Raw genomic sequence first — 25971 nt, forward strand, 5'->3', positions numbered from 1 at the left:
GGTCAAAGATGAGGAGCTAATCTATAATCAATCAATTGAAATAATGGTACCATAAATAGTGCTCAATTGACTTCAAGTGTAGAATTGTAAAGAAGATAAAATGAAAGTTTTCTTTTTCTTCTTTCACATGTTGAAAATGTTCGGTTATCTGAAACACAAACGAATATAAAACTTTCATAATAAAATGAATGTGAACTTCTTGTAAAATTTTTATAACCTGCTATTCTCGTAATAAAACACTTTGAATAGCTGTCAATCTCAATATATCTCAATTGGCTAAGACACATCTTTCAATTAAGAGGTTAGAAATTCAAGTCTCTAAATGGTTGAATGGTTAGAGATTCTAACTTAACCCTACTTCGAATGGTTAAAAATGGAGATGAACGATATTTTATTTAAATTTTAAAAAATGAATATATAAATTTGGAGCCATTCAACGCCGATCAAATTATAGAAATACGTTTCTCATAGATACATCAAGTGTTGGGGATACAGTAAAAAGATGTTAAAATTATAAAAAAGTGCCCTCCTCACCACCAAAGAATGGAAAAACCTTTAAGGTTCTCCAGCAGCTTCTGTTCCATAATTCCAAAGTAGACCAATCTCACCTCTGATCAAACCCAAAACAACAGTAACACCTGCATGTAAATCAAAACGAACGTGGTAAATTTAAGATTTGGGATATGATCTAATAGAAAAAAAGAAAAGATAACAAAACTTTGTTACCCAGAGTGCATGGAACTAGATAAAGGAGTGCAGGTTGGCCATGTCCATTCATTAAATATAAGCCCAAATACGTAAAGAAGAGACCTGAAAAAGGTTGATCCAATATCATTAAAGGGACTAAAATGATTAGTTCTTGTAAACTATATAATGTAGACACAACTAGATTTCAAGTCGTTTATAAAACAAGTATCTATGTGTTAATCAACTTGTTACAAAGAGAGTTTGCACAAAAGAGAAATGGATAGTGGGAGAACGCTGCTAAAGAACATGTTAGCGAGCTACTATATGTATATGAAATTTCAGTTTTGTTTTTAAGATCCTCGTTCCAACCATTCATATCTCCCGTTTCTTGATCATCATCAATCGCGACAATAGAGTCTTCGTATATTATCATCAACCAAGCTAATATATAAAGTAGACCTATATTTTCCGGCGGTTTTTCTTTCAGTTCCATTCCCCCATCTAACCTTAAATCTAAACTTTTTTTTTTCTTTTTTTCATAAAAATAAGTTAAGAGCTGAAAAATAATTACAAAACATCTTCGCGGCCACCAAAACTATAGGGGACTATCTCAACGAGTAAACATGCTGAAAAGATAATCGAAATGAAAAAGATAATCGAAAAAAACATGCTGAAAAGGTCCTCACCAGTTCCATATCCAACGAGCAACCATGCTGAAAAGATAATCGAAATGAAAAAGATAATCGAAAAAAACATGCTGAAAAGGTCCTCACCAGTTCCATATCCAACGAGCAACCAAGGAAAATATCTATTACACTTCTCTTTCTTCTCTGCTTTGTCAAATCTGGGTTAACAAACCAACATAAAGAGAATGAACTAATAAAGTGGAAAAAAAAAAAAAAAATTAACATAAGTACAGAACATAACTATTAACAGTTCAAAATGGTAAACATGGTTATATTTTCATCATTCAATATCCACATGCAAGTCCTGCATATCATTCGATCTGTCCTCCAAGGTCTAGAATTTCAGCTAGTTAAACTTTATCTTGATGGCATTAACATATGATATGTGCAATTATCGAAGTGGGTACCTACACCCTCTTAGAGAATGGAGCTGTAATTTAAAGATATTATTTGTAGAGATATAATTTCTGTTTTCTTTTTTAAGACATGGACTAATTGCATAATTGCTTATTTTAGGGATCTTTGATAAATCTTCCTATTCTTTTTCAGACAGAAAACGTGGGAGCAATGTGGGAGTGGAGTTACCTCCAACCTCAAGGGAAGGAAGTAGATGCCTTCACTGCTATTTATTATTTTGCTTAAGATAAGAAGTTTTTACTTCAACCGGTGAAGTTGATAAAAACTCCAGATTAGTAAGACACTAGTGGATATTTAGCATTTAAAATGTGTGCAACGTTAAAGTAAAAAAGAATGGTGCAAGAAGTGCTCTTCGACATCTCCACTAATCCTGTAGCATGTAATGCATTTTCTAAACAATAAAAATTGAATTCTAATGAAGGGGAATAGTTTGATCAAATGTGTATAAGATTTCAAGAGGGAAGTAAGGACTTCTAGGATTGAACATTAGCAGGAAAATGCTTCAACTTAGAGTTAAACAAGAGGACTTGTTTAAATTAATGGAGAAATAAGGTTTTATAGAAATATCAATCTACCATTCAAATATCAAAAAAATTGCATTATGATTTAGAACTTCCATCTTGTAGATTGTTCAATGATATGCATCACGGCTTGCAGAAAAATCTTACACACAAACTGTCCTGTGTTATACTAGTGGCATTGTAATGTAAGTGACATCAGTACCTGTGTGTAAACGAAACAAGCAAACCAGGGAAGAGTATATCTCCAAATCCAATCATATCGAAGCCGCCCCAAGGGTCAAAGGTGCGAGGAACTCTCAAGAGCATTGGAATGGCTTCCCCACCACTATTGTTCCCGCGGGCAACCTGAAAAAGTTACAAACATATCCAACACGATAAATTTCATTCCATGCATTTTGGGAATTATAAAGTGGGCTAGTGGAACTTTTGAAGTAGAAAGAAATTGCATGAGATGTACAGACTAACCCCAGTAAATATATTGTTAGATATTTTAATCTAACCCCATTAAACATCTTAACAATATTCCTTGTGAAAACACAATAAATTACATTATCAAGTACTTTATTTCAAGTAGATTTTTTTTTTCATGAATAAGAGTAAGGATACAGAAGAATAAGATCTGCCAAAAACAAGCAACAAAAAAGAACATTTTCCTATTCAACAATCATTTCTATTTTGGAAGTGGCAAAGGTAGTTGATTGTGTTGATTTGAAGCACTGGTGCCTTGATTCTTTCGGTTAAAAGAACATTAAATCCTACAAGAAAGGCCTCAGTAGTTACAAATAACTTGGATTAAATATCCAACAAATAGTTTGGATAAAGAACACCTTCGAGAAGCTTTGATATTGCTATTGGTAAGCTCAGAACAATCCAACCAAATAGTGGATTTATCTTTAAAAAATCCATTAGAAACTCCACAATCAAATATCCAAAAGAGTAGCCTTGGATACTTCAATCCAGAATATATTATTTGGCTTGGAGAGAGAGAGCTGGAATGATAGCTGAAGGATATTCATAATCGAGCTCTTACGTTCACCAAACAAAAGTGAAGTGGATCTAGAAGAAAGACGAAGGAAAAGGAAAATCTATTCCATAACCGCAGAAGCCTAATATGTGGAGGAAATCTATCCTGTACAATCATAATCAGTTTTATCTTCTAGCTAGATTAGACTTCTTAGCAAGATACGATCAACAAGTCAGTTTCCAAATATAGTGCCGGAAAGAAAGAATAGGAAACCCAAGCAAGAAAAATACTCAACATACAACATGAGAACCCAAAAACATAAGACTTTAAATACAGGTGACATACAAAACATGCCACTTGAAACCGCACTATGTTCATTTAATAGTCTCTTATTGAGTATATATCATTACACTACTTGAATTTGATTGGAAATTAAGTTCGAAGTAAATATACAGAAAAATTCATATACTTACCGCAATCATTACACTTTCTTGGAATATTACTGGGGATATGAACACCCAGAAGATGTCATAGACAAATGCACAGCAAAGAAGTACCGTTGCTACCTGAGATAATTAAGACTGTAAGGGCCTTGAAGCAGTATATGAACCAAATGGATGAACTTGGGATACCTTAATATTAGGTAATCGGGACATCTGCAAGACTGTTATCATCAGGCAGATACCCTATTAAGAACATAAAATTTAAAATGTAAGCATTGAAATAGATCAAATAAAGAGTGAAGCAGCAAAGTTACAGAAACATGAGGCTTAAAAGACAGGTGACCTTAGAACGAGAACAATTTGAACGGAATGTAAAATTAAGTAAAATGGCTACACCAGTGATTGCACATGAACAATCTAAACGAGAAAAATGGGGCCAATCATGAAAATGACAATAAAATTAAAGATTAATAAATCAGCTCACATTGATATTAGAACTTTTGGACAAGAAACAACATAATCTATACCAATCATATAAGTCACAATCTCAAAGTCAAGTAATATAGTTTGTAATATAGTTTATGGCTTACCAAATTGACTACTAGACGATGCTGGTGAAAATTAAGACATTCTTTTAAAGAAAGCTAAATAAAACTTTCACTCAAATTTATGTCGCGATCCGAATAAACATGCAAGCATGCCATTCTGCTTGATAACTTCTCATCCCACTAAAGTTGTACAATGTACATGAGACGTGAACAAAGGAAATAGAATGGTCAAAGGAAAAAATTCCAAATAACTTTTCAGAGCAAAATTCAAAAAGTCAATCAGGAAACAAAGAGAACGTAATAGAATCTTCAAAATACATAAAATCCAATATATTATTTACTCAAACAAAAAAGAAATGGCTAATTTCGCCCTCCATACACTCAAAATAAACCAGGACTGGCCTACAAAATCCTATTGGAGCAAGTGAACAAACCAATTTGAAATCAAATGATTTCTCATCTCCAAGGAGAAAAGTAGATATAGGGCCCTTTTATTTCCAAAAAATATGCTCGAAACAACTCTCGCCATCAGTGAATATGATGACTAAGAGATTAATTAGAAGAACAAAAGAAAGCAAAAAGGATACTTACAAGAATATTTTGGCCAGCCCAAGAGTATGATGAACGTCGATTCAGAGCCCAGACGGCAGCAAATGTTATACAACAAAGCAGCACAACAAATGAAAGAACAGAGATTTCCCCTATTAAAGGCAAATTCAGAGTCTTCTTCCCACAATTTTTGCATCTACTGCTCAATGAATGATATAAACAAGAAAAATTATAGAAAGAAACCATATAAACAACTCATAAGTTGTAGGAATAAATATGCAAGCAAACATACCTCAATATAAGTCCTAATATACAGGAATGCATACCCTGCAAGGTAAGCCTTCACAAGTTATTAAAGACATTAAAGAGCTGTGATAAAAACACACTAAAAGACAACCCATTAAAAAGAAAATATTTGAATGGAATGTGGACAGAAACTACTCTGATCAGAAAAACTATAATATCCCACGGTAAGACCCTGTTAAGTATCAAAATTCAAGTGGACATTCAAAAGTCGTCGCATTGCCACCAGTACTATTTGTCGTCGACAGACTAACATAGACTAATCGCCTTTGTTGTGTCCTTGTACACAATCTCAATTCAGCATCCGTCCTTGTTCTCAATCTTATTCTTTGGGTCTAGTTTGTGAAAGGTCTTTTATCTCCATGATTGGTTAGCTTCAGTAGCCCGTCGTGGCCACTTCCACTGTCAACACCGACTTCTTCCTTAGTCATTGATTTTGCACTGTCTATCAATTTCATTGTCATTCATTCGGCAACCGTCCAAAGGACTATCAACTTCGTATTTTTCCTTTCTTTTCGATTATTTATTTATTTTCTTTTGTTATGGCTGAAAGGAGTTGCTGTGTTGATAATAAGTACTTTAGCATTTAGTTTGAAGATGGTGTCTTCTTTGTTCAAGATGTGAAGAACAAGATGATTATTCCTTCATCGTTATCCTATTTACGCTGGTTGTAAGGCTTGCTTGTAGATCTTTTGCTTCTTCCAGTGTCTAAGAACTTCTCAAGCAAACTAGAGATGATAGTGGTACAACTCATTTGTCAAAATGAAGGTTTTGTTTTGGCTGGTTCATAGATTACATTGTTTAGCCACCTTCTGGAGGATAAAAGCTGATTCGAGTCTTTGTGAATTTCTTAAAAAAAGGTTGGTATATTTTTTGGGAAATGCTAAAAGACTTCCTCAAGAATTCTCATGTTTCGAAGGATTTAGTTAAATTGTCTTAAAGAGATTTTTTTTTTCTTTCGGTTGTAGTGTGGGGGATGTATCCAAAGAACATAAATGGAAAGCTGAGGATTGGGTTTCCAGCCAATGAGATCTCAATAGATTTTTTAAGTAAGGCTGAAAAGTTCCATTTCTGATTCTCAATGGGTTTGAAAGACAAAGAAGTGGTGAAAATAAATTTCAAAGAGCTAATGGTTGTTTTTAGATTGTATGCTCACAACAATTAGAAGGAGATTAAAAATGCTTTGGAAGATCACTTTAAGAACTCTGCTTCAATTAATCCTTTCCAGGCAGACGAGGCTTTACTAAATTTTAAGGGTGGAAACTCATCAAAGGCTTTTGATTTTGAAAGTAATTAGAGACTCTATGGTGATTAACATTTGCTTATCTAAAGGTAGCCTCAAGAAAAAGCAAAGTCATTTGAATTTTCTTGAAGGTTGTGTAATGGATCTCCATCAAGAATTTGTTTCTAACCTTTTGGGATCGTAGAACGTTTGAATCTATTTGTCATAACTTTGGTGGTCTTGAGAGTATATCTTCCAAGACTCTTAATATGTTAGATTGCAATGAGGCTTGTATAGAAGTCAAGAAGAATTTGTGGTTTTCTTCACGCTTCAATAGAAATCAAGGATTAAAAAATAGGGAGAATATGTTTATTAGATTTGGTGTTGTCACTACCTTGGATCCTCCAAATATCATTATCAGAATGACAATCGAAATGTAGATTGAATAGGCACCATTCTGCATTCTCGGGCAATAAATAATTATATAAAATTATAATACTTGAAGAAGAAAATGTGATGATAGCATCCAAGGCGAGGATCAAGTAGGAAAATGAACTACATTTTCTCACAACAAAGAATTACTATCCTAGTTTAGAACAAATCTCAAAACATACATGCAAGAGTTATGTCATTACCTCAACACCACCAATGCAGAACATTATAATCAACAGCCAAACGAACCACGAGGACATAAAGAAATATAGCAGCACCAAGAAACTAGATGCCGAAATGACAAATACTACTGCACTCTGTACATTAATATCCAGAGTTTCATTATCAAAGTCATCTTTGCCTGCTTCGATATTGGAAGGTCCCTGGTCAAAGAAAATAAAAAGAGAGAGAGAAGTTCGTAAGATCAGAAAAAGGCATAATTTCAAGAGAAAAGGGATGTCATCCCGAAAGAAAATTTATCAAAGTGAATGGTAGGAAAGTAAAATAATCTACCATGGAAAAATAATTTTTATTCTTTAAGTCAACACATTAAAGACCAATTTCATAGTGATGTGTAATCTACAAATAGACTGTAGATTCTTCAATCTAGAGTTACCCGGAAACAAACATCTATTCCTCATAGCAAAGCAACCTACGTCATCTAACCATGAGTCGCAGAAAATCATGAAAAAAATAAAATAAAAACTGAGTACTCATTCAGATGCATGATCTTGACATCAATCAAAGCCTTAATTGTGGATGAAACAATGAGAGAATTTTCAAGACTTGCTTTACACCTAGAAGCAATATTTTGTTCCCCCACAACGATGAATTATGAGTGCACCTTTGGTGATAATTCATTATAGCGCTCCTCGGTCTGCTGAGCAGTGATGTCTGACCAAAGTGTAGCACATGCAACTGTTCCAACAGACATCATCCACAAAAACACAACAGAGAAGTCCACAACTGGTCGCTTTGGAGCATATAATAGAAGTTCCACTGTAAGGACAAAGGTAATTAGAACTTAACACGTTGGAGAACAAAATTTATCAACAAGATAATTATTTGAATGTCACTAATTCCAGTAATGATTTGTCACTTCGCCTTCCATACAGTGTTTACTTAGGTTGGATTCTTCACCAGCATCTTCAAGGTGAAGAAGGAAAAAGAAGAAAAAAGGAAGTGAAGTGATGATTAAACTCTCATGGTGCTCGGTCACCTTTAATTCTCATTGTGGTTGATCACCTGCATAAGGAAACCCAATTTATTCCCTTCTTAGAAAAGTAATCCCAATGTATTCCCCTTTAAAAACCATATACTTCTCATATAGCACCCAAATCTTTTCTTTGATGGGTTGTTCGCCATCTTGGCCTAAGCCAAGACAAGATTTTTGTGAGTTCTTTTTTCCTTGAATAATTACTTAAATATCAGGGTACTTAATTCAAGTGAAGAACAATGTATCAACCCCCTACTTGATTTAGCAAACGAAGGTTGATAATTGTGGTTTGAAAACCAAATTATGATACTAAACAATGGCTCCTACTCTTAAACAGTGGTCTCAATGGATAGCTTGGCCAGAGATAAATTAAACAGCACCTCTAATCATACATCATACTTCCAGTTGACTCCATTTAAGGTGTTATATGGGCAAGCCCCTTCTTCCATTCTTCCATGTATAATGGTGTCACCTATAACAGAGCAACTGGCTCAAATTCCTTTGAGAGAAGTTAGTTCTAAGATCTGAGGCCATCATAAGCATCCCAAAGATTTTGAGCTAGGTGCCCTCTCATTTAGCAGGATTCAAGTCGATCATTTTGGCATATTCATCTATATTGACAAAAAAGAACCATCTTTAGCTTAAGATTTAATCTTAAATATGAAATACCGAGTAAACCAGAGCACATAACGTGATAATTTTAAAATTTTTCATTAACTTTGAAAATGCATGAATAGAAAGGCTCACCTCTCTTGCCGTCGGTTATAGATTTTGTAATAGTTTCTCCGCTGCTCTTGGGAAGCATCACAACAGGAATAGAAATGTTAAGGGCAGTGTCTTTTTCAGAACAGACCATCTTGTAAAGATCTAGGTCAACAGTAAAACAGTTTACAAATTCAATATCTAAAAGTCAGGCCGTTAACTTCTTCATAAATTTAAATGACATTTTCAGATTATTCAACCAAGCATTGTGAACATAGATGAAGAGTTAATAAAACTCATGCTAAACTACAATTCTTATCCGCCTTGGACAAATTTATCATGCGCTGAAAACAACACAAATAATTACAAAGCCCAGATAAAATAATATATAAGGAAACGTCCGTACATTCAAGATTAAGAAGGAAATTCTAAAGACTTGAACAGACTACATAATCTTTACGGTTTTATCTTCGAATTTTACACTGTAGTTTAAAAGGCTTGGTCCAAACAAGCAAGTTATCTCGGTCCAAAATATAGGGATTGTGTATTTTTCTCTTTTATTTGTTCCCTTTTAAATTTAAAGTATACTTCTGTTAAAAAAGAAAAAATTCATTGATGTATGAATTACGAAAGAGGGGAGAAAAGGGAGTGAAGTGGGGCTAAAACAGCTAGAGGTGTTTGGCTGCAATCGGGATGGGGGATTGGGGTTCTTCATAGAAGGTGAGATCAAGGGCTAAGTGAAGATGTTGGAGGGTTTAATCAAGGGGAGGAGTTCTAGGATGAGAAAGAGTGGTCAATCGAAAGGCTAGAGACAGAGTCCTTTGTGTCCGATTCTACAAAAGTCAAAGGGTTGGTTGAAGTGGATCCCATAAACCCTGATCGTAAATTTGTGGGCCCTATCGAAAGAGAGATCCGAGGGATAACTGGGGTTGATCGATTCAGGTGAAAGGCACGTGAGCAAAGTTTATTTCCTTTTGAAAATATGCCTGAAAATTTAGGGAAGGATTTTAGTGATCGAGTATAATCCTTGGTTTTAGGGGAATTTTCCAAAATCGGTACCCTTGAATTCCAAAATCCTTGGTTGCTTCTCTCCCCTCTTTATTGGTGAATCAGAAATTCAAAACAATCCACAATCCCTAATGGTTGAGGTTCTGAAGCTGCATTGCGAATTCTTCTCTGACAAGTGAAGAAGGCAGCTTAATGATAATGGAATGAAACAAACAGAGTTAGATTTGACTTTGATTTGTGCCTCCATAAGACTGATCCTTACGTTTCTATGGCAGGAAATACCGATGAACCTCCACTTTTATCTCCAATAAAACAGAATATTGGGCCTACCCACAGGGTAAAAACAAGGTTTAGAATCTCAATCATTCGTCCATGAGAGTTTATCATACAGTCTTGTGGATAGGTATGCATTATACTCGAAGGGTAAAACTTCAATATATGACTGCCAATGAGGGTCCAATAATGGAATTGCCAAGAATGGGTTGTCACGAAGGTTACATCTTTCAGAAGGAGAAAAGTCAAAGCCACTCTTTGGGAAAGTTTTTGAAAAATAAGTCTGATCAGATGTACAATGTCGAGCTCGAAATTCTAATATTCATTATATGATGTTAAATCACCAACCTAACCCAAAATCTTAAGCTGCTGGGTTAGGTTAAATTTAATTATATCAACATTCTCCCTCACATGTGGGCTTCATCAAAGTTTATAGAAGGCTCAACAAGGAGAAATCAAATATAAAATTGGGCAGGAAATAACATAAGAGGGGTTTAAACTCATGACCAACTACTCTGATTCCATGTTAAATCACCAATTAACCCAAATATTTAAGCTGATGGATAATGGTAAACTTAATTGTACCGACAAGCCAAAATAGGGTTGTGGAATTGGATAAGAAAAGTCTAATTGGGCCCAAGCCCATGGGTATTGGTCACGGTCTTATCAAGCTCACACCCTCCAGGGAAACCCCCCAAGCCATTTGAATGTTAGATCGTGGGGAGGACCCTCCAGCTAGTAGCTTGATTGCACCTAAGAATTGGAGTGGGCCTTCCCATTCGCCGCAGGTTGGACCGTCGAATGAAGACTAAATATTTTAGAGAAACCAGGTTTGAGGAGGAGATGGGTCAGGTCGTGAATAGTTTTACGGAAATAAGAATGGAATCTTATGGTTACATTTCCGACCCATCCGTAGTCAGTTTTCCTAAAGATTAATCTTTCCTTTCATTGCCGGTGACGAAGGAGTCTAATCAGTATAATCTTAAGTTATTGTTCGACAGGGAGGGGAGAGGAAGGAGCCTTTATACTAATTTTTCCAGCCATTTCTCCATTGCCAGAATCTTCTGGAGTTCATCCCTTCTCCCTTCCAGTTCTTTTTCGTTCATCTCCAAGCGCTATTCCAATATCTTTTCAGCCATTTTCTTGTGATTTCTCAATTCTCAGCATTGTCTGATACTTATAAGTATCGTATGCATTTTTTTTGTGTGGCCAAAACAGTAACCAAAATTGCGCAATTCACCCCACAAAAGTTTCAGCCAATTTGAGGGGCTGAAGGTCTCTCCAAAACACTACACCTTTTACAAGAGAACAAATGCCCCCTACATGGGAATCCGCCTATAATCAGGTGCGTCTTCTCTAACTACCGACCCCTAGTTTCCCTTTTTAAAGCTTCTTCACATTCATATTTACATTAATTGACTTTTGACACCTTCTTCACATATGCACTAACAATTAGAGTCTAACATACCCACTCTGTCCTTAAGTTAAATCTAGGAAAATAAAATACCTAATATGCACCCAACATAATATTTTATAGCTCAAGGAAAGTGTCAACCTTCGTTGTCATTTATTACCAACAGAGCTGAAGCACCCCCTGCCTGTGCAATTTCGGCCTTAATTGTGAAGTCACATTCACCACGTAAAGCCAAGGCAGCTGATCTAGATAGCTGCAGAGAGAGAGAGGGAAAAGAAAATACAAAAGTAAAGTATATTATAACTGTTAATGGCTTGGGAAGATACGAGTGATTTGACATCAATTCAGGTAAGTAAAGTAAAACAAATAAACAATATCTTCATGTCTAAAATGTTAATTCAAAAAATTGAAAGGGCTAAAAAGGCAAATCAAATGAATCAGCTAACCTAACATTAAACACTCTACGAAATAGTGAAACCACAATAACAGGTTCGGTTTTGAATTTAAAAATAAAATAAAATAAAATAATATATATTCCATGACCCACACCAGAGTAGTTCTAGACTAGATAATGTCATGGACCAGTTCTTTTTTCATAAAAGAACCAACTTTCATTGAGAAAGAAATGAAAGAATACACAGGCATACAAAAAAACTAAGCCCACAAAAGGGGAGCCCCGAGTAAAACAAGACCTAAAGAGTAATTACAAAAAAAAAAAAAATCGTCACTCATGCCCAGAAAGAACATTAAACTTTGTTAGGGACCACGCTTCAAAAGGGTCCTTCTCAACTCCCCTAAAAGTTCCAATGTTTCACTCACCACAAAGGCACCATGACAAAGCATACAAACCAACTCGCCACAAAAGCCTACCCTTCTCGCGAAAAGGCAGATGTAGGAAGAACTCCTCAATCATCTCTCGTGATATCTTTCTCTAGCTCACTAAAACCAAACTATCCAAAGAAATAATTCCAGACGGACCGCGGAAAATTGCAACTCCACAACAGGTGATCCAGATCTTCCTCTATCTTCCAATAGAGAATGCAACAAAACGAGTTAACCAATGAAGGCATCTTTCTCATAGGTCTATAAAGTGAAAATTTTAACCTGTCAAGTGAAGAATTTAATCTCTATGGAATTTTCACTTTTCACAGATAAGAAAAGATAGACTCACAAGGGGGAGAGATTCAACAACCAACAAAAAAATAAGCTACGTGAAAATCCCTTAGACGGGATGGGGATCCAACAATGAATATCCCTCTTCGCAAGCCTAACAGGAGCTCCTCAATCAACGAAAGAAAGATACAACATTTGTCGGTTCCCTATCAGTCAAAGCACAATGATACTCGTACAGTTAAAAATCCCACCAAAATTTATCTCAATAATCCAAGGAGAATGGAGCATTTGTACTTGGTGAATTCATATGCATTCTTTTGTTGGGGTTGTGAGTTTGCGTACTTGCTTCTCCAAAATTTGCTTTCGAACATATTGGGAGAAGAGCACCCCGTGCTCCCTAGAACAGAAAGGCAAACCGTGAACCCCTTCAATCAAAAAACCCATCAAAGACCCTGGCCGAATTCCTTGTGAGCTCCCTTCCTCCACCAAAACCCTTCCTTTTAAGTCTTCTCTCTCACCATCAAACTAACTATTGAAGATTTAAAGGATTTATAACCTTCATAAAAGGAGTGGATGGTCCAACCCATACCTTTACTCCTTTCCTAACGGCTTTGAACACCCAAACACAAAGGCCCATTCCATTTCCTAAGCATATTTGACCGCTTTAAACTCACCTATCAATGCATTCCAGCCCTTGCTATTCAGACCCTCAAGATTTTTTTAAAAAAAGGCCTTCTACATTCAAACTTCTCCAAGGACGAGAGGTCATATCTCCACTTCGAATTGGACAGAACTTGAAAGAAGATAAACTATTGAAACCAGTCCTCTTCTTCTCTAAAAACCAGACGAGTCACTGACCTTTGAAGCTTCCACAAGAAAGTCACGAACCCAAGCTACCATTCATCGCTGCTCATCCTTGTCATATTTTAGAGAGATATAGAGGGAGATTTACATCCGCCCTTCTAGCTTCAAACAACCTTCCACATAAACAATGGGAAACGAATGTACCAGGTTTGTATTGCAATTAAAATCTTGAAACAGCGTGAAATGAATGTACACGGTTTCTAAATAGGTTCCTTTTGATCACGATTATATTGAGGTAGTGGAACCTGATTTGGCTGTTTTTCCAGACTGGAAACTTTCACTTGTTTCTAGCTCCATTCATCCAGCATATTTTGCAATATGCTTGAATAAGGTCATCTTATGGAATATGCATAGAATTTTATATAAGAAAAATATTTAACTTTGAAAAAAGTGAAGGCTACCGCTCATAATGGACAGTTTTGTAGTTGGTTAGTCTATCTCAGTTCATCCTTGGTTTGTTTGGTTTGATTCCGCAAGATTTCAAGTCTCGTCATGGTGTTCTCTCTCCAGACCTTTGATGATCTTTTCTTCTTAAATTTATGTCTTATTTGGGATGCTTTCTTATTTTCTTTGTGTTTTATCTTCTTTTTTTATTTTATTCTTGTTTTATGTATTCTCTCCCCTGTGAAGTTTGAATCTACTGAGAATTAGTCTCTTTTCATTTTTCGATAAAATAATTTGTTTGTTTCAAAAAAAGAAAAAAGAGTTACAAATATTAATGATAATTTCTTCCAATGGACGCGTGAAAAATTATAAAACAGCACTAATTAATATTATCATGATTATACAGAAGCATAATAAAACGTCTCAAACATAATCAATTAAACTTAAAGGTGATGTAGCTCTTTAGTTCCCCTGCTACTATCCCCTTACCTTTTGTATAGCCGAGGGCTATTTCTGTTAATCAGTTCTGATTAGTTTGTTGGTTCTTAAGTTATTAAGTTGTTAAATTGATAGTTAGAAGTTGTTTAGCTTCTGTCCACTAATATATACTGGTATACCCTTTTCCATCATTCAATAATAAATGTAATCTCTTCTTGGGACCAAAAGGTCAATTTTAACAATCAATGTAGCAAGAACAGTTATCATCACCTTTGAAGAACTAGAACAGCCATTTATAGGATTCATAAAAACAGCTGGCAATTTGAGATCATCTTCAGCCTGAGAAGGCAGCAAAGCCCCAAATCTTGCAGTTAAACCAACTAAGGTTTCATCTTCGGCATCATTAACCCAGATCTTAACTTTGACCTGAAGAATGTGCAACAAAAAGACAAATTTAGTTTCTTTACATGCTTAAAGGGAAACGTCTCATTATGATACTCATTCAGAAGTTCAAATGCTTGAGTTATTAAAATAAAATAAAAAAATATCACAAAAATGTGGCAGTCAATAATCACTTGTCAATCTTGTCTTCTAGCATAATTTTTTAAAAAAATAAGAGAATACTTCCATCTCCTCCCACTTTCTAAATGAGAACCCTCCCCTTATCAACTCATACCTACAAAAAGCTCCTCATAATCCTCTCTAAATTCTTGCCAACAGCTAATGGAAACATGGAGCCTAAACAAGAAGATGAAGTAAATGAGAAGTCAAAATTCACTCAAAACAAAATGAACAAAAGTAAGTCGACCCACCTTAAATAAGAAATTCTTCTCCCAAGTAAAAGTTGCTTTTTTAACATTTTTCAAAATGAGGTTCCTAAACAACAAACTCATAGGATTATGACCAAGGAAGTTCAAAATAAGAACAAGGGATATAACCTGTCTTGCAATCCACTAAAGAAGCCAATTAGCCAGCTTATAAGGATCACAATTAATGTGCAGAACCAAACACTTGATTCTATTATTCTTCTAGCTAGAAGTATACTCGAAAAATTACAAAATTAGTCCCCTGAATAATAATTTTCTCCACTCCCCCTGGAAACACTTTACTCAAAATATCCACAACCAACAAGAAAAGATAAGGGGAAAGAAGATCACATTTTCTTAGGATTCTTGAGGCTAGAATCCAACCTCTCATCTTGCCCTTAATTAAGGATAGGTAGAATGATCTCCTCTTAAAACCAAAGCATTTCTTCCAAAGCACTTTATTGAAGAAGTCCCTACACACATGGTCCAAAGTCTTTTCAAAATTGATCTTCGAGGTAACACTCTCCTGATTATGGCTCCTATAATCTTCAATAGCTTAATTAGTAATAAGAGCTTTGTTCACCTCACGTCAATAACGGCTCCTTAAGAATAAAAAATCGTATTATGAATGACCTTCCTCAATCAATCGACCAAGACCTTAGCAGTGATTTTATATACACTCGTAACCAGGCTAATGAACTTGAAATCCTTGGCTTTCCTCATCCTTACCTTCTTAGAATTAAGACAAACATAGATTTCATTCAAGGAATCATCGTGAACCTCTCTCATAAAAATCACGAAGACCTTGTAGAAATCATCCTTGATGCAATCCTAGTCATCTAGTAGAAGGAAATAGTGAAACCATCTGTAGGTGGAGCTCTATTCCTTTCAACCCCAAAAACCACCCTCCTAATCTCTTCCAAGGAGAAAGGAGATTCCAAAGCTTATTGATCCAAACCACTTTTACAAGAATCACCATAGAAAATTACTGTTGTCATTAAAATTAAACAACAAACAGGCTAAATCAATCACTTCGTATCTATTTGTAGTCCTGAAAATAAACGCAGACGAAACTCAAAACCGTAATCTCAATCACATTGCAGAACGCTAGATGCTTTAGCTAAATCCTTTCAGAAATCATGCGCAAGTCTCACAACACGATCATCCATCCCAAAATAAACAAACAAACAATAGGAATAGATACAGCCAACGCTAAAACGATCAGAACCGAAGATGCCAGATAAATGACAAACAACAATAACAAAACGAGGGAGGGTGGGAGTACCATTTCGAATGGATTATTGCAATTGCCGGACTTGGGAGCGGGGACATCCTCGGCGAAGACACACGATATACCGAAGAGAAAAAGGATAAACAGGATTGAAAAGAGATGGATATTTGGACATCTCGCCGGAGAAGAAGAGAACGCCATGTGAGTCCCCGTATTCCCTCGGATTCAGATGGTAAAACGGGTGGGAGGGGAAGAGGGAAGAATGCAACGGATGGCGTTTTCTTCCCCTGTATCTTTTACCCGTTTGAACAGAACAAATTTCTAGCTTAAAAACGGAATTACAAAATTGGGTTTTTTTTTTTTTTTTAATTTTAAAAATTAAATTATTAAAACAATCAAATTATAATTGATAAAAATAGGGTACCATTGGTAAATAGCATACACCCAGTTACCTTAAATTGTGTACGGTGCACATAATTTCCTCAAAATAGTTCGTTAAAACAATATTATTATTTTATTGTTGGTATTTTATTTCAATTATATATTCTAAGTTTTTAAATTTTAATTAATTAATATTCCTAATATCTTATAACTTGTAATAAATTAAAAAATAAATAAATAAAAGTCTTTTGCCGTACATTGTGGGAGGTATAAATAGAAAAGTTCACCATTTCCGCGCCAAAATTTCGAAAAGCCCCGCCATCTCTCGAAGAGATTACCGGAAGTGTTCTTCGGCGAGGGAAACATCCAGACCGCGAATCAGCACAGGAAGAACAGGATCGATCCATTCTTCCATGATCATGCTTCCATGGCGACCTATCATCGCTTTGCCTTCACACACAGGAAGGAGGAAGTAGGAACGATTTGCCTTCTCTGCTTTTCCAACCTCATCTCCGATCCCCTCTCTTCCAGTTCTCTCGGGCTTTTTTCTCAGCTTCCATTACTCCCCACCTTCCTCACTTTCCACTCTCACTTTATCGTCCCTTCCTTCATCGCCGTGCTCTTCTCCTACGACGATGATCCCATTGCTTGCCAAGTCACCGATCTTGTTCACAAGCTCTGTGATGTGACTGAAGCTGACGGTGATGGATCCATTTGCGATAATTTCATTGCCGGAGTTTTGGATCGGCTTTCTTATGCCGTGTTGGCGTGGAGTCCTCGCCAAGTGTATATGGTAATGGTTTCTGTGTATGTTCTGTATTTTCGTTGTCGAAAGAGTGATGGATTTTTATTATTTCCTTGTAGCTTCATTGTTATGGAATGCTTTTAAATTATTGGACAAAAAAATTCCATGACCTAATTAAGAACAACGATGTACTCGTATGAAATCTCGTGAGGGAAATCATCTTGCATTATGCATAGGTATTTATGACAAGTTCCGAATCCATCTTCACATGCAACGAGGAGATATGTGGAGAGGTCCTCTATGTTCTGTACAAATTGTCCACAATTCAAATTTACTTTTTAGTTTTCCAACTTCTGGTCTTATGCTCAGTAATACAGTATTTGACTTATTAATTGAATTATAAATTTATAAAGTTCTAACATAAACGTAGTCCCTTCAATCTTGCAGGTACCAAATGTACGATAAAGAATGATGGGGGTACTCAAACAGACTAAGAAATCGAAAATGTGTTTATTGACGATCAAGGAGAAATTTGTGAGTATCTTATTCACTTGATTCAATCAGATGCACACAAGAATAAAAGATTATCTAACGAAATAGAGTTGTTTTTCAGGGCTTTAGCAGAAAAAGATACCAACTAATCTTACTTGTACTACCCATTGATTCAAGTGAAGTAATAACCATTAAAAGTACATCAAATTTACAACAAACGAAACATATAAAACTCCCCACTGTAAAGCTCTCCTGGTTGTCAATGGCCGTCAAATCCCTACAAAAAATTGATACAGGCACATGCATACCAAGCTATTTTATCTGGTTTTCAGTCCCATTCCCCCCTGGTTTTCATAAACTAGATCAATGAGTTCTTCATAAGTCCAAACTTTACTTTCCCTACCCACAAGTTCCAGGGAAGCGTATGCCTCTTCACAGTCTTTAAGGAACCTCCCTTTTCCAAATGCAGCTAAAACAAGCGAGTCGGTGTTTATTTCCACAGCTCTGGATAGCAAGTTCATCTTTCTCCATGCCTCTAAAATTCTGGTTCCATCAAAACTTTTGTTATTTGCATCTAATAGAATTCCAATGGTTACTATATCAGGTTTCACATGTCTTGCTCGTATTTCAGAGAACAGTGTTCTGAGCCGTTTAAAATCTTTCATTTTCAAATAAGCTAGAAGTAAAATGTTTGCAACAGTCGCATTCCAAATTTCGTTAGCTTTGTCCATTTCCTGAACAACAGAGTCCATACCCCTTCGACTTGATAGACAAGCATGTGATAGAAGAAGCAGGCACCAAACAAGATCTGTCTTCCCAGCTTTGATGTGAAGATCGATACCCAAGGTCTCTATTCTTGAATACATATGGTTCTGAATATAAACTAGAGCCAAAGTTCTGATTAGATCCTCCTTCATATTGGTCTTTGAGTTCAGGATCCTTCTGTAGAACATTTCCATTTTGTCCAAGATACCAAATTTGGCATAAGCTTCCAACATGGCAACCAAGGTAGATGACTGTAAATCCATTCTTTTTGAAAGAATGCTTCGGTATAATCCTTCCATCTTTTTAAGCAAACCACCTTTGGAGAACTCTCTGATAAGCAAATTGTAAGTTATGTGGTCCGGAATACATCCATCCAGTTCCATCTGTTTCAGACACTCGATCATCTCATCGTACATTCTATATTTTCCATAGGCTTCAATTAGGCCATCATAGGTATCAGCTTCTCGAGTCATATTGATTTCTTTCATCTCATCAATGAAAAGCATAGCAATTTCAAACTTGCCCCTTGCAGCAAAACCATGGATGAGCGAATTGTAAGTACCTAAAGATGGTCGAAGGCCAATACTTTTCATATCTTGAAAAGATGATACAGCATCCTCCATAAGACCATCTTGACTCAATAGAACTATTACTTTCTCATAGTTACTTTCATTGATCCGCGATCCCTCGATGCTCTTCCATGTATCAAATAGCTGCACAAAGTTTCAAAATTTCATTGGTCACAGGCACTAGAACTTGCAAAAGCACTTGGATCCAAGCCATTATATAGATCTTAAATGGTACTCAATAATCAATCCCTGTAGCATCCCGGAAAAGACCGAAGAAAATATATTGTTATTTGAAAAAAGAAATAGGATATAAGAATCTTATTTCTATCAACTTTTCCTGGTTTACAGGAGATTAATGTAAAGCTTCATTAATATAAGAATCTTTGCATTCTATTTTGGTAGTTTGGGTTTTGGGGCTTTCGCTCTTGAAGTTTCTCAGTTGGATTATTGATTTTTGGAGGTCTTAGCTCTCTTGTTTGGCTCTTTTCTATTCTTATGTTCAACTGTTATGGTTGGAGTTTGCTTTGGAGTTGAGCTTTAGTTTGATGGGTCTTTTAGTTTCTTGGGCGTGCTCCTTTGTTTGTAATTGCTTTAGATTTTGTTTGTTTTCTGGTTCTTTTCCACTCCGCTTATGAGATTGATTTGAACATTTTAGCATAGAATTAAATCACTACATATAAAACTAAGAGAAGCCAAAGAATATTTGAACCTAAAATCTTAGAGACAAGCCGCACCTTAAGGACTTCATGGGATCTTGAAGCATTTCTGAGGAATTTAACAACGAGCCAGAAATGGTCTCTGTTCCAATCTCCATGTTGTCTAAGTAATAGCAAAGGACAGGAATCCCTTTTCTGGAGGTCGGAGAGCAAAGCTTTTAGGGTACGGTGTTCGTGAAAAGTGTCGACTAATAGAGTCGCATGCTTTGTAGGACTATGCGTTGGAACTGCGCGAGTGGGTAGGGATAGAAGAAGCTTGGTGTAGGGCTCTGGGAGTGGGATTCTGGAGGAGAGGCAGCTGCTGCCTTTATTAAGGTCAAAAGGGTGTGGAGAAGAAGAAGGGTGTTTGGATCGGAGTCGGAAGGGGTCGTAACAACAATGGAGAACACAAGTTTCCATCGGGACGCTCATAAGCCTCCGCTCTTAAATCTTAAATCTTAAAGCTATTAAAAAGAAAGAAAAAAATTAATTAATAAGAAAAAAAATTAATATTTTGTTTTAAAAAACTTTAACCCAAGTGTAAAATATTTTTATCATTGGATTGGTTACATTAAAATAAAAAAAAAAGAAGTTAATTCAGTAATCGACCCAAATTTTTAAATTTTAAAAAACTCCATTCATCTCAAATCTTAAAAAGAAATTTACAAAATCCAATCTTTATAAGCTTAATGGGTTTTTATTTTTTAAAACAAAACAAAATTTACCTCTTTTGATGTAAACCCCTCGAATGAGGCTTTTGCGTCATGCTCGCTCATTTTGATTCTTCTCTCCCTTGCGAAGAACACGCACCTTGGCATTGAGTCTACTATCTTCTGCAACTGCGAAACCACACTCTCCCTTCTTCCTCCCGACGAAATGAGTTCCCAAGGAAATGACCCAAATTCTTCGTTGCCTAAACCCAGCCAACTCGAATGCAACCTGCGTCAAGCTCTCGCCGGCTTCCAAAACCAGTGCTCTGGGGTACTCCACAACCTTTCCAACCTTCCGCCCTTCAATCCCCCTCTTTCCCTCAAATCCCAACTTCAATCTACCTTCTCGAGCCTCCAAAACCAAGCGAAACGTGCACTTGACTCCAGAATTTCAGCCTTTGATCCCGTTGCTAAAAACCCGGTTTGGGCTCGGATTGCTGAAACTGCGAAGACCCCTCGCCCATATGCCCGGCCTACTGTCGCCTTGTCGACGGAAGCCATCGAAGAGCGGCTGGCTGGTATTCCTGTTTATGCCCTCAGCAATGCGTCTGAGGAATTCGTCTTGGTTTCTGGTGCTTCGACTGCAAAATCTCTGGGATTATTTTGCTTTAATAAGGAGGATGCAGAAACGCTGCTTGGGCATATTGGAACAGTAGATCCTTCAGCGCAGAACGGGTCCAAAGTGGTGACCGTTGCCTTGAATAAAGTGGGTATTACTAATTTCCGCTCTGTTTGGTGTGGATAAGAACTTCTCGTGTTTCCAACCCAATTTTGTTGGTTGTTTTTGCAGGTTTTTCAGCTTCATGTTAATGGGGTGGCCTTCAGATTGATTCCTGAGTGCTCTCAGGTGAAAAACGCTCTGAGCGTAAGTTCTCTCTCGCTCTCTCTATCTCTCCCTACGGTGCAAATTGGAGGGCGGGAATGGTTTTTGAATTTGGTTTCTCTTATTTTATTTTTTCTTTTAAATGTCAAATTACAATTTCTAATTGCTTGTTTCCCTTCAGTACAGAAAGTCCTTTGCTGTTTCCCTCTATATACTTGTGGCTGAGGCCAATAATTCTATCTATACGCTTGTCATCGTCTTTGTTTATTATGTTCTTGTTTGTACATTAACAATATTATTTTGCCTGCGTAGGAAAGAGAAAAGGCTGGCATTTCTGATAATGGATTTCCTGGGGTCCCTGTTTTCCAGGTTAATATCTAACATCTCTAACTCGAAATTGGTATCTGTAATTCATTTGTTGTTCACTATGCAGTTCACGTTCAATGGTAGAGAAAGCAGTACTGGTTGGACACTGCTAACCTTTTATGTGGGTTGCAGGGCCTTATTAATATCAAGTGTTTTTGAAAATTATGTTCTCTTTGTATGGGTTTTCACTTTTCAGAAGTATTTCTGAAATCTTCCTTTCTTAATAAGTGCTTTTGACGTCTCAGTCAATTTTCAAAAATAAGAAATAGAAATTTGAAAACTAGTATATGATTTCAAAACAGTTTTAGAAGTAAATTAGAAGAAAATGTTAGAAACTAAGCATAACTCTCAAAAACTTAAAACTAAGAATAAAAATGTCTTCAAACGGTCCCATATCAAGCCAAAACTTCTGTTTTTCACTAGTGCTGCAATCTATTAATTATGTTGTTGAAATTAACAGTCATGGTAATGATTTTATGCTTTTTCTGAGTATGAGATTACTTATTGCCTTGTTGAAAGCTGTATGATTATATTTTAACATTTAATTAATGCCTTCAATTTTAATTCTTAACATTTTCTTTTCCATTGATTGAACGCTGAAATTGAGTTGAAAGATGGTAAATTAACTTTTTAGAGCAATTAACTCGATGCCCATTTATACCAATCCTTTTTCATTTGTTTTTTTTTTTAAAGATTATAATTGTTTATGATGTAGAACTGTATGACTTTGAGAATTTAGTTGTAATTGAATCCATTTTTGTGCTGTTTTAACTGAAGGCTCTGAGAACTGTATGACTGATTCTGTGGCTGTTTCACTATGCCTCTTGGTGGCTTCTTGCCTTGAGGCAATCGTGAGACATGTTGCCTCATTTTGTGCTTTCAAAATGCAATTTGTAGGTTAATGCATTCAAAATAGGCAGCCAAATCACATGGAGTTAGAACTCTTCTGAGCTGCCTATTTGGGGAATCAAATATACCTTCAAATTTTTAGATTACAAAATTTCGAAATTAATGGACTTAAATGTTATTCCCGATTTCAAACTTAAAGAACGCTTAGCTATATGAAGTTTTTTTTTTCTTCCCAGTCATTGTTATGTTGTATGCATGAGTTTGTTTTTGTTTTGATCTGGTTAATATTACCTTGTTTGAGGATTTCTAAACATTTGGGACTGATATAATCAAGTTTATGCACTTTGCATAGTCGAAGAGCTTGATACTGAGGAGCCAAAACAAGAGTTACCGTCCTGCCTTTTTCAGAAAGGTCAGTTATGAAGAGTAGTTTTCTTGACCAGGGAGTACCATTTTTACATGGATTCACTGTTATAACTCTCATTCTTGGATTTTTTTAGGAGGATTTGGAGAATTCTCTTAAAAGAGCATCTCAGGACCAAAATCAAATGAATCCTGCCCTCCGACCTGGGGATGTACAGGTATAGCTCTCTGTGCTTCTTGGTACTGAAGCATGTTCTGTAGATGGGAACTTTAACATTTTTTTTCTCAATCTTGTAGGTTGCTGCTTTTGAAGACATTATAAAAGGAATGAAGGTGAGAGGCCCAACTCTTTTTTATTTTCTAGATACTCTCTTATCAAATAAAGTTTCATGGAACACTCTCTCTATCTTCTAAGAAACTACTCTATTCCACTGTCTTTAAAAATTTTTTGAGAGACAAATAATTGTAAACCTTTGTTTCATTGACAGGATAATTCTATTTCAACATGGGATGATGTAGTCTTCATTCCTCCCGGATTTGATGTTTCAACTGACCCCAAAAAACAGCATTAGGCATCCGCATAGAAACTGAGATAGTTGCTGCCAAATTTGTCTCATCATACAAAAACCTTATATGGATACAGTAGGGTACTTAGTTGAGGTAATATCTTGATGCTTCTGTAATTTCTTTTAACCTCTTTAGTTTGTTTGTTCTTGTTCATTTTGGCAACTATTTTATTAGAACTTTTTTGTTTCTTGATTTCAAGAATATATACGAATTTTGGCAACATGTTTTAGACTGTCTTTCTTTAAAATTGTGCAAACAAGAATCAAAAGCATTATCGAACTAGCCTTTTAAGCTGCCAGCTCTTACCACCTTAAAACATCCCTTGGTTGCTCTTGCTACCTTAAAATATCCCTTGGTTATTGGACTTGGCAATGATTTAGGTACTGTTTCTTAGGTTCAAATGATTGGAAGGGAGGGGATCTTTTGTTACATTTGTGTTAAGAGAAGGAATCCCACCAAACTCCACGCCTGGTTTGTTGCTTGTCTCTGGGGTTTGGTAGTGTGTGTGTGTGTCTACATGCTCTTTTGAGCTGTATTCAATAATTTATATCATAACATTATCATAGCCTTCTGCATCCTTTTCTCTGGTAGCTTTTATGGAATGTCTACATTAGTTTAATATATTTTCTGCTCTGATTTGGATTTTGGATCACTTTTTCTTTGTTGTAGAGAAATTGGGAGGATGTTTTTCTTAGTTGATAGTGGTTTTAGGCTCCATTGAAGCTTAATATTGACATTTTTTGTTTTAAAAAACATGGGCATTTCTTAGTTAATAGTAATATTTAGACTCTTTTGAAAGTACCGAGGAGTAATAGTCATGGGAGCAAGTGAAGTTATTCCCGAGCATCATTTAATGGGTTAAGATGTAAATAATCATCCATGTTACCTCTCATCTTAGGGTGAGACAAGGAATTTGTTACCGTTTACGTTCACTGGGGAACGAAACATTTCTTATAAAGGTGTGAAAATCTTTTTTTAGTATATGCGTTTTAAAACTGGGAGACGTAATAGGTCAAAGTGGACAATATCTGCTAGCACAAATAGTATCAGAGTCAGATGTTGGGCCCCGAGGGTAAATTGAGAGATCTCACATCGGTTTGAGAGGAGAATGAAATATTTCTTACAAGAGTATGAAAACCTCTCTCTAGCATATGCATTTTAAATGGTGAGGTTTACAACGAATAATATTTGTTAGTAGTGGACTTTGGATATTCTATTTTTCATATATTTTAACGTGACTCTACTTTTTCTTCTTTCAAATAATGATGCTATAGAATTGGATTAGGGCTAAAAACCAATTAATTAGTTAGAAGAATAAAATAATGTTTTACTAAATTTAAATTGTAAAGTTAGAATATTAATTGTAATTGTTAGTGTTTGAGTGAGAGAATAATTATGAAGTGATGGGTTTCAATATTTTACATTAAATCATTGGGATAAAAAAAAAAAGGTGATTAATCAAAAGGGAATATTAATTGCATCTAATCCTCCAACTTTGTTTATGATAATCAAATATAGGGTGTAGGGTCCAATTAGTGCCTCAATTATGCATCACTCTTTTCAAAATCCCTATTTTTTTTCCTATCAATTTTTATTTTAAAAAACAAAATTATATAATTTTTAAAAAATAAAAATTAAATTTATGGGTTTATGGAAGAAAGCATGGGCTGAAATCAAGTGGGTTGACTCATAATTTGGAAGCAAAGGAAGTGGCCAATGGGGAGCCATGCAGCAGCCAGCTGTCAAGTTCTGATTGGATAGAACAGGAATGATTTGTGGTCCAAGGCTCACTCACTCCCGACCTTTATTCTCCCATGCCAAAACCCGTTGTCATCCACCAACACAATTTTTTTTTTCTAAATTTTATTTCAAAAATCAATTCAAATTAATTTGGATTTTAGAATTATGGTTTAATATTAATGATTTACCATGAATAAAATATATTTTACATAATTACTTAAAATATCAATTACAACCCTTTCAAGAATTTTAAAATATTAACCAAAAAATAAAAAATAGTTTTCACAAATATATAAATATGGTGTAGGTGTAGGTATAGGCATAGGCATAGGCATAGGCATAGATAGAGGTATGTGTGAGGATTACACTCACTCAATATAATATACTAATTCTAAGAAACTAAGTTGAAAATGTCAGGCATTTCTCAGATGTTTGTACTTAGTTTCCAAATTTCTTAAACTTCTCCACAAAAGTCTAATAATAATAATATTGTTAGTAAGATTGCTTTATGAAGTTTCGTTTTCTAAATTATAGATAGACACCCCATTAAATCAAATATTAAAATATAGTAATTTTATCGGCTTAAACTCCTAAACAAATTATTATTATTCAATAAGACGACATCAACTACCACCGTGTGTCTATTCTAAATGCCTATTCCATATAGCATTCAATGTTACAAAAC

At 35.6% G+C, this 25971-nt stretch overlaps 3 protein-coding genes across 7 annotated transcripts; 1 reads left to right on the forward strand and 2 right to left on the reverse strand.

Annotated features, from left to right (window-relative positions):
• Positions 1-374: 374 nt before the first annotated feature.
• On the reverse strand, positions 375-16515 carry LOC111460877 (signal peptide peptidase-like 5). Its single transcript, XM_023104220.1, has 14 exons — positions 16276-16515; positions 14455-14610; positions 11527-11638; positions 8736-8855; positions 7617-7771; positions 6976-7155; positions 5108-5142; positions 4858-5014; positions 3908-3961; positions 3749-3841; positions 2514-2656; positions 1461-1531; positions 727-810; positions 375-638 (listed from the first exon to the last, which is right to left on the reverse strand). The coding sequence occupies exons 1-14, from the start codon at positions 16420-16422 to the stop codon at positions 556-558; spliced, it is 1590 nt and encodes a 529-aa protein (XP_022959988.1). The 5' UTR covers positions 16423-16515; the 3' UTR covers positions 375-555.
• Positions 11300-24198, forward strand: LOC111460879 (protein TIC 22-like, chloroplastic). 5 transcript variants are annotated; one of them, XR_002713484.1, is made up of 10 exons: positions 11300-11316; positions 17795-17881; positions 20670-21284; positions 21369-21443; positions 21714-21770; positions 22969-23028; positions 23117-23197; positions 23277-23312; positions 23468-23639; positions 23941-24198. XR_002713484.1 is itself a non-coding variant. In XM_023104222.1 (9 exons), the coding sequence occupies exons 2-9, from the start codon at positions 17816-17818 to the stop codon at positions 23549-23551; spliced, it is 1074 nt and encodes a 357-aa protein (XP_022959990.1). In that variant the 5' UTR covers positions 16928-17395; positions 17795-17815; the 3' UTR covers positions 23552-23768. The 5 variants fall into 5 exon arrangements, 1 of the variants encoding a protein (XP_022959990.1); XR_002713482.1 differs by lacking the exon at positions 11300-11316 and adding an exon at positions 16929-17395; XM_023104222.1 differs by lacking the exons at positions 11300-11316; positions 23941-24198 and adding an exon at positions 16928-17395 and having other exon boundaries at positions 23468-23768.
• On the reverse strand, positions 17979-20329 carry LOC111460878 (pentatricopeptide repeat-containing protein At4g14190, chloroplastic). Its single transcript, XM_023104221.1, has 2 exons — positions 19908-20329; positions 17979-19317 (listed from the first exon to the last, which is right to left on the reverse strand). Exons 1-2 carry the CDS (start codon positions 20298-20300, stop codon positions 18157-18159), a joined length of 1554 nt encoding a protein of 517 aa, XP_022959989.1. The 5' UTR covers positions 20301-20329; the 3' UTR covers positions 17979-18156.
• Positions 24199-25971: the final 1773 nt, after the last annotated feature.

This window comes from Cucurbita moschata, unplaced genomic scaffold (assembly GCF_002738365.1).
Source record: "Cucurbita moschata cultivar Rifu unplaced genomic scaffold, Cmos_1.0 Cmo_Scf00024, whole genome shotgun sequence".
In the NCBI taxonomy this organism is placed as follows: Eukaryota; Viridiplantae; Streptophyta; class Magnoliopsida; order Cucurbitales; family Cucurbitaceae; genus Cucurbita; species Cucurbita moschata.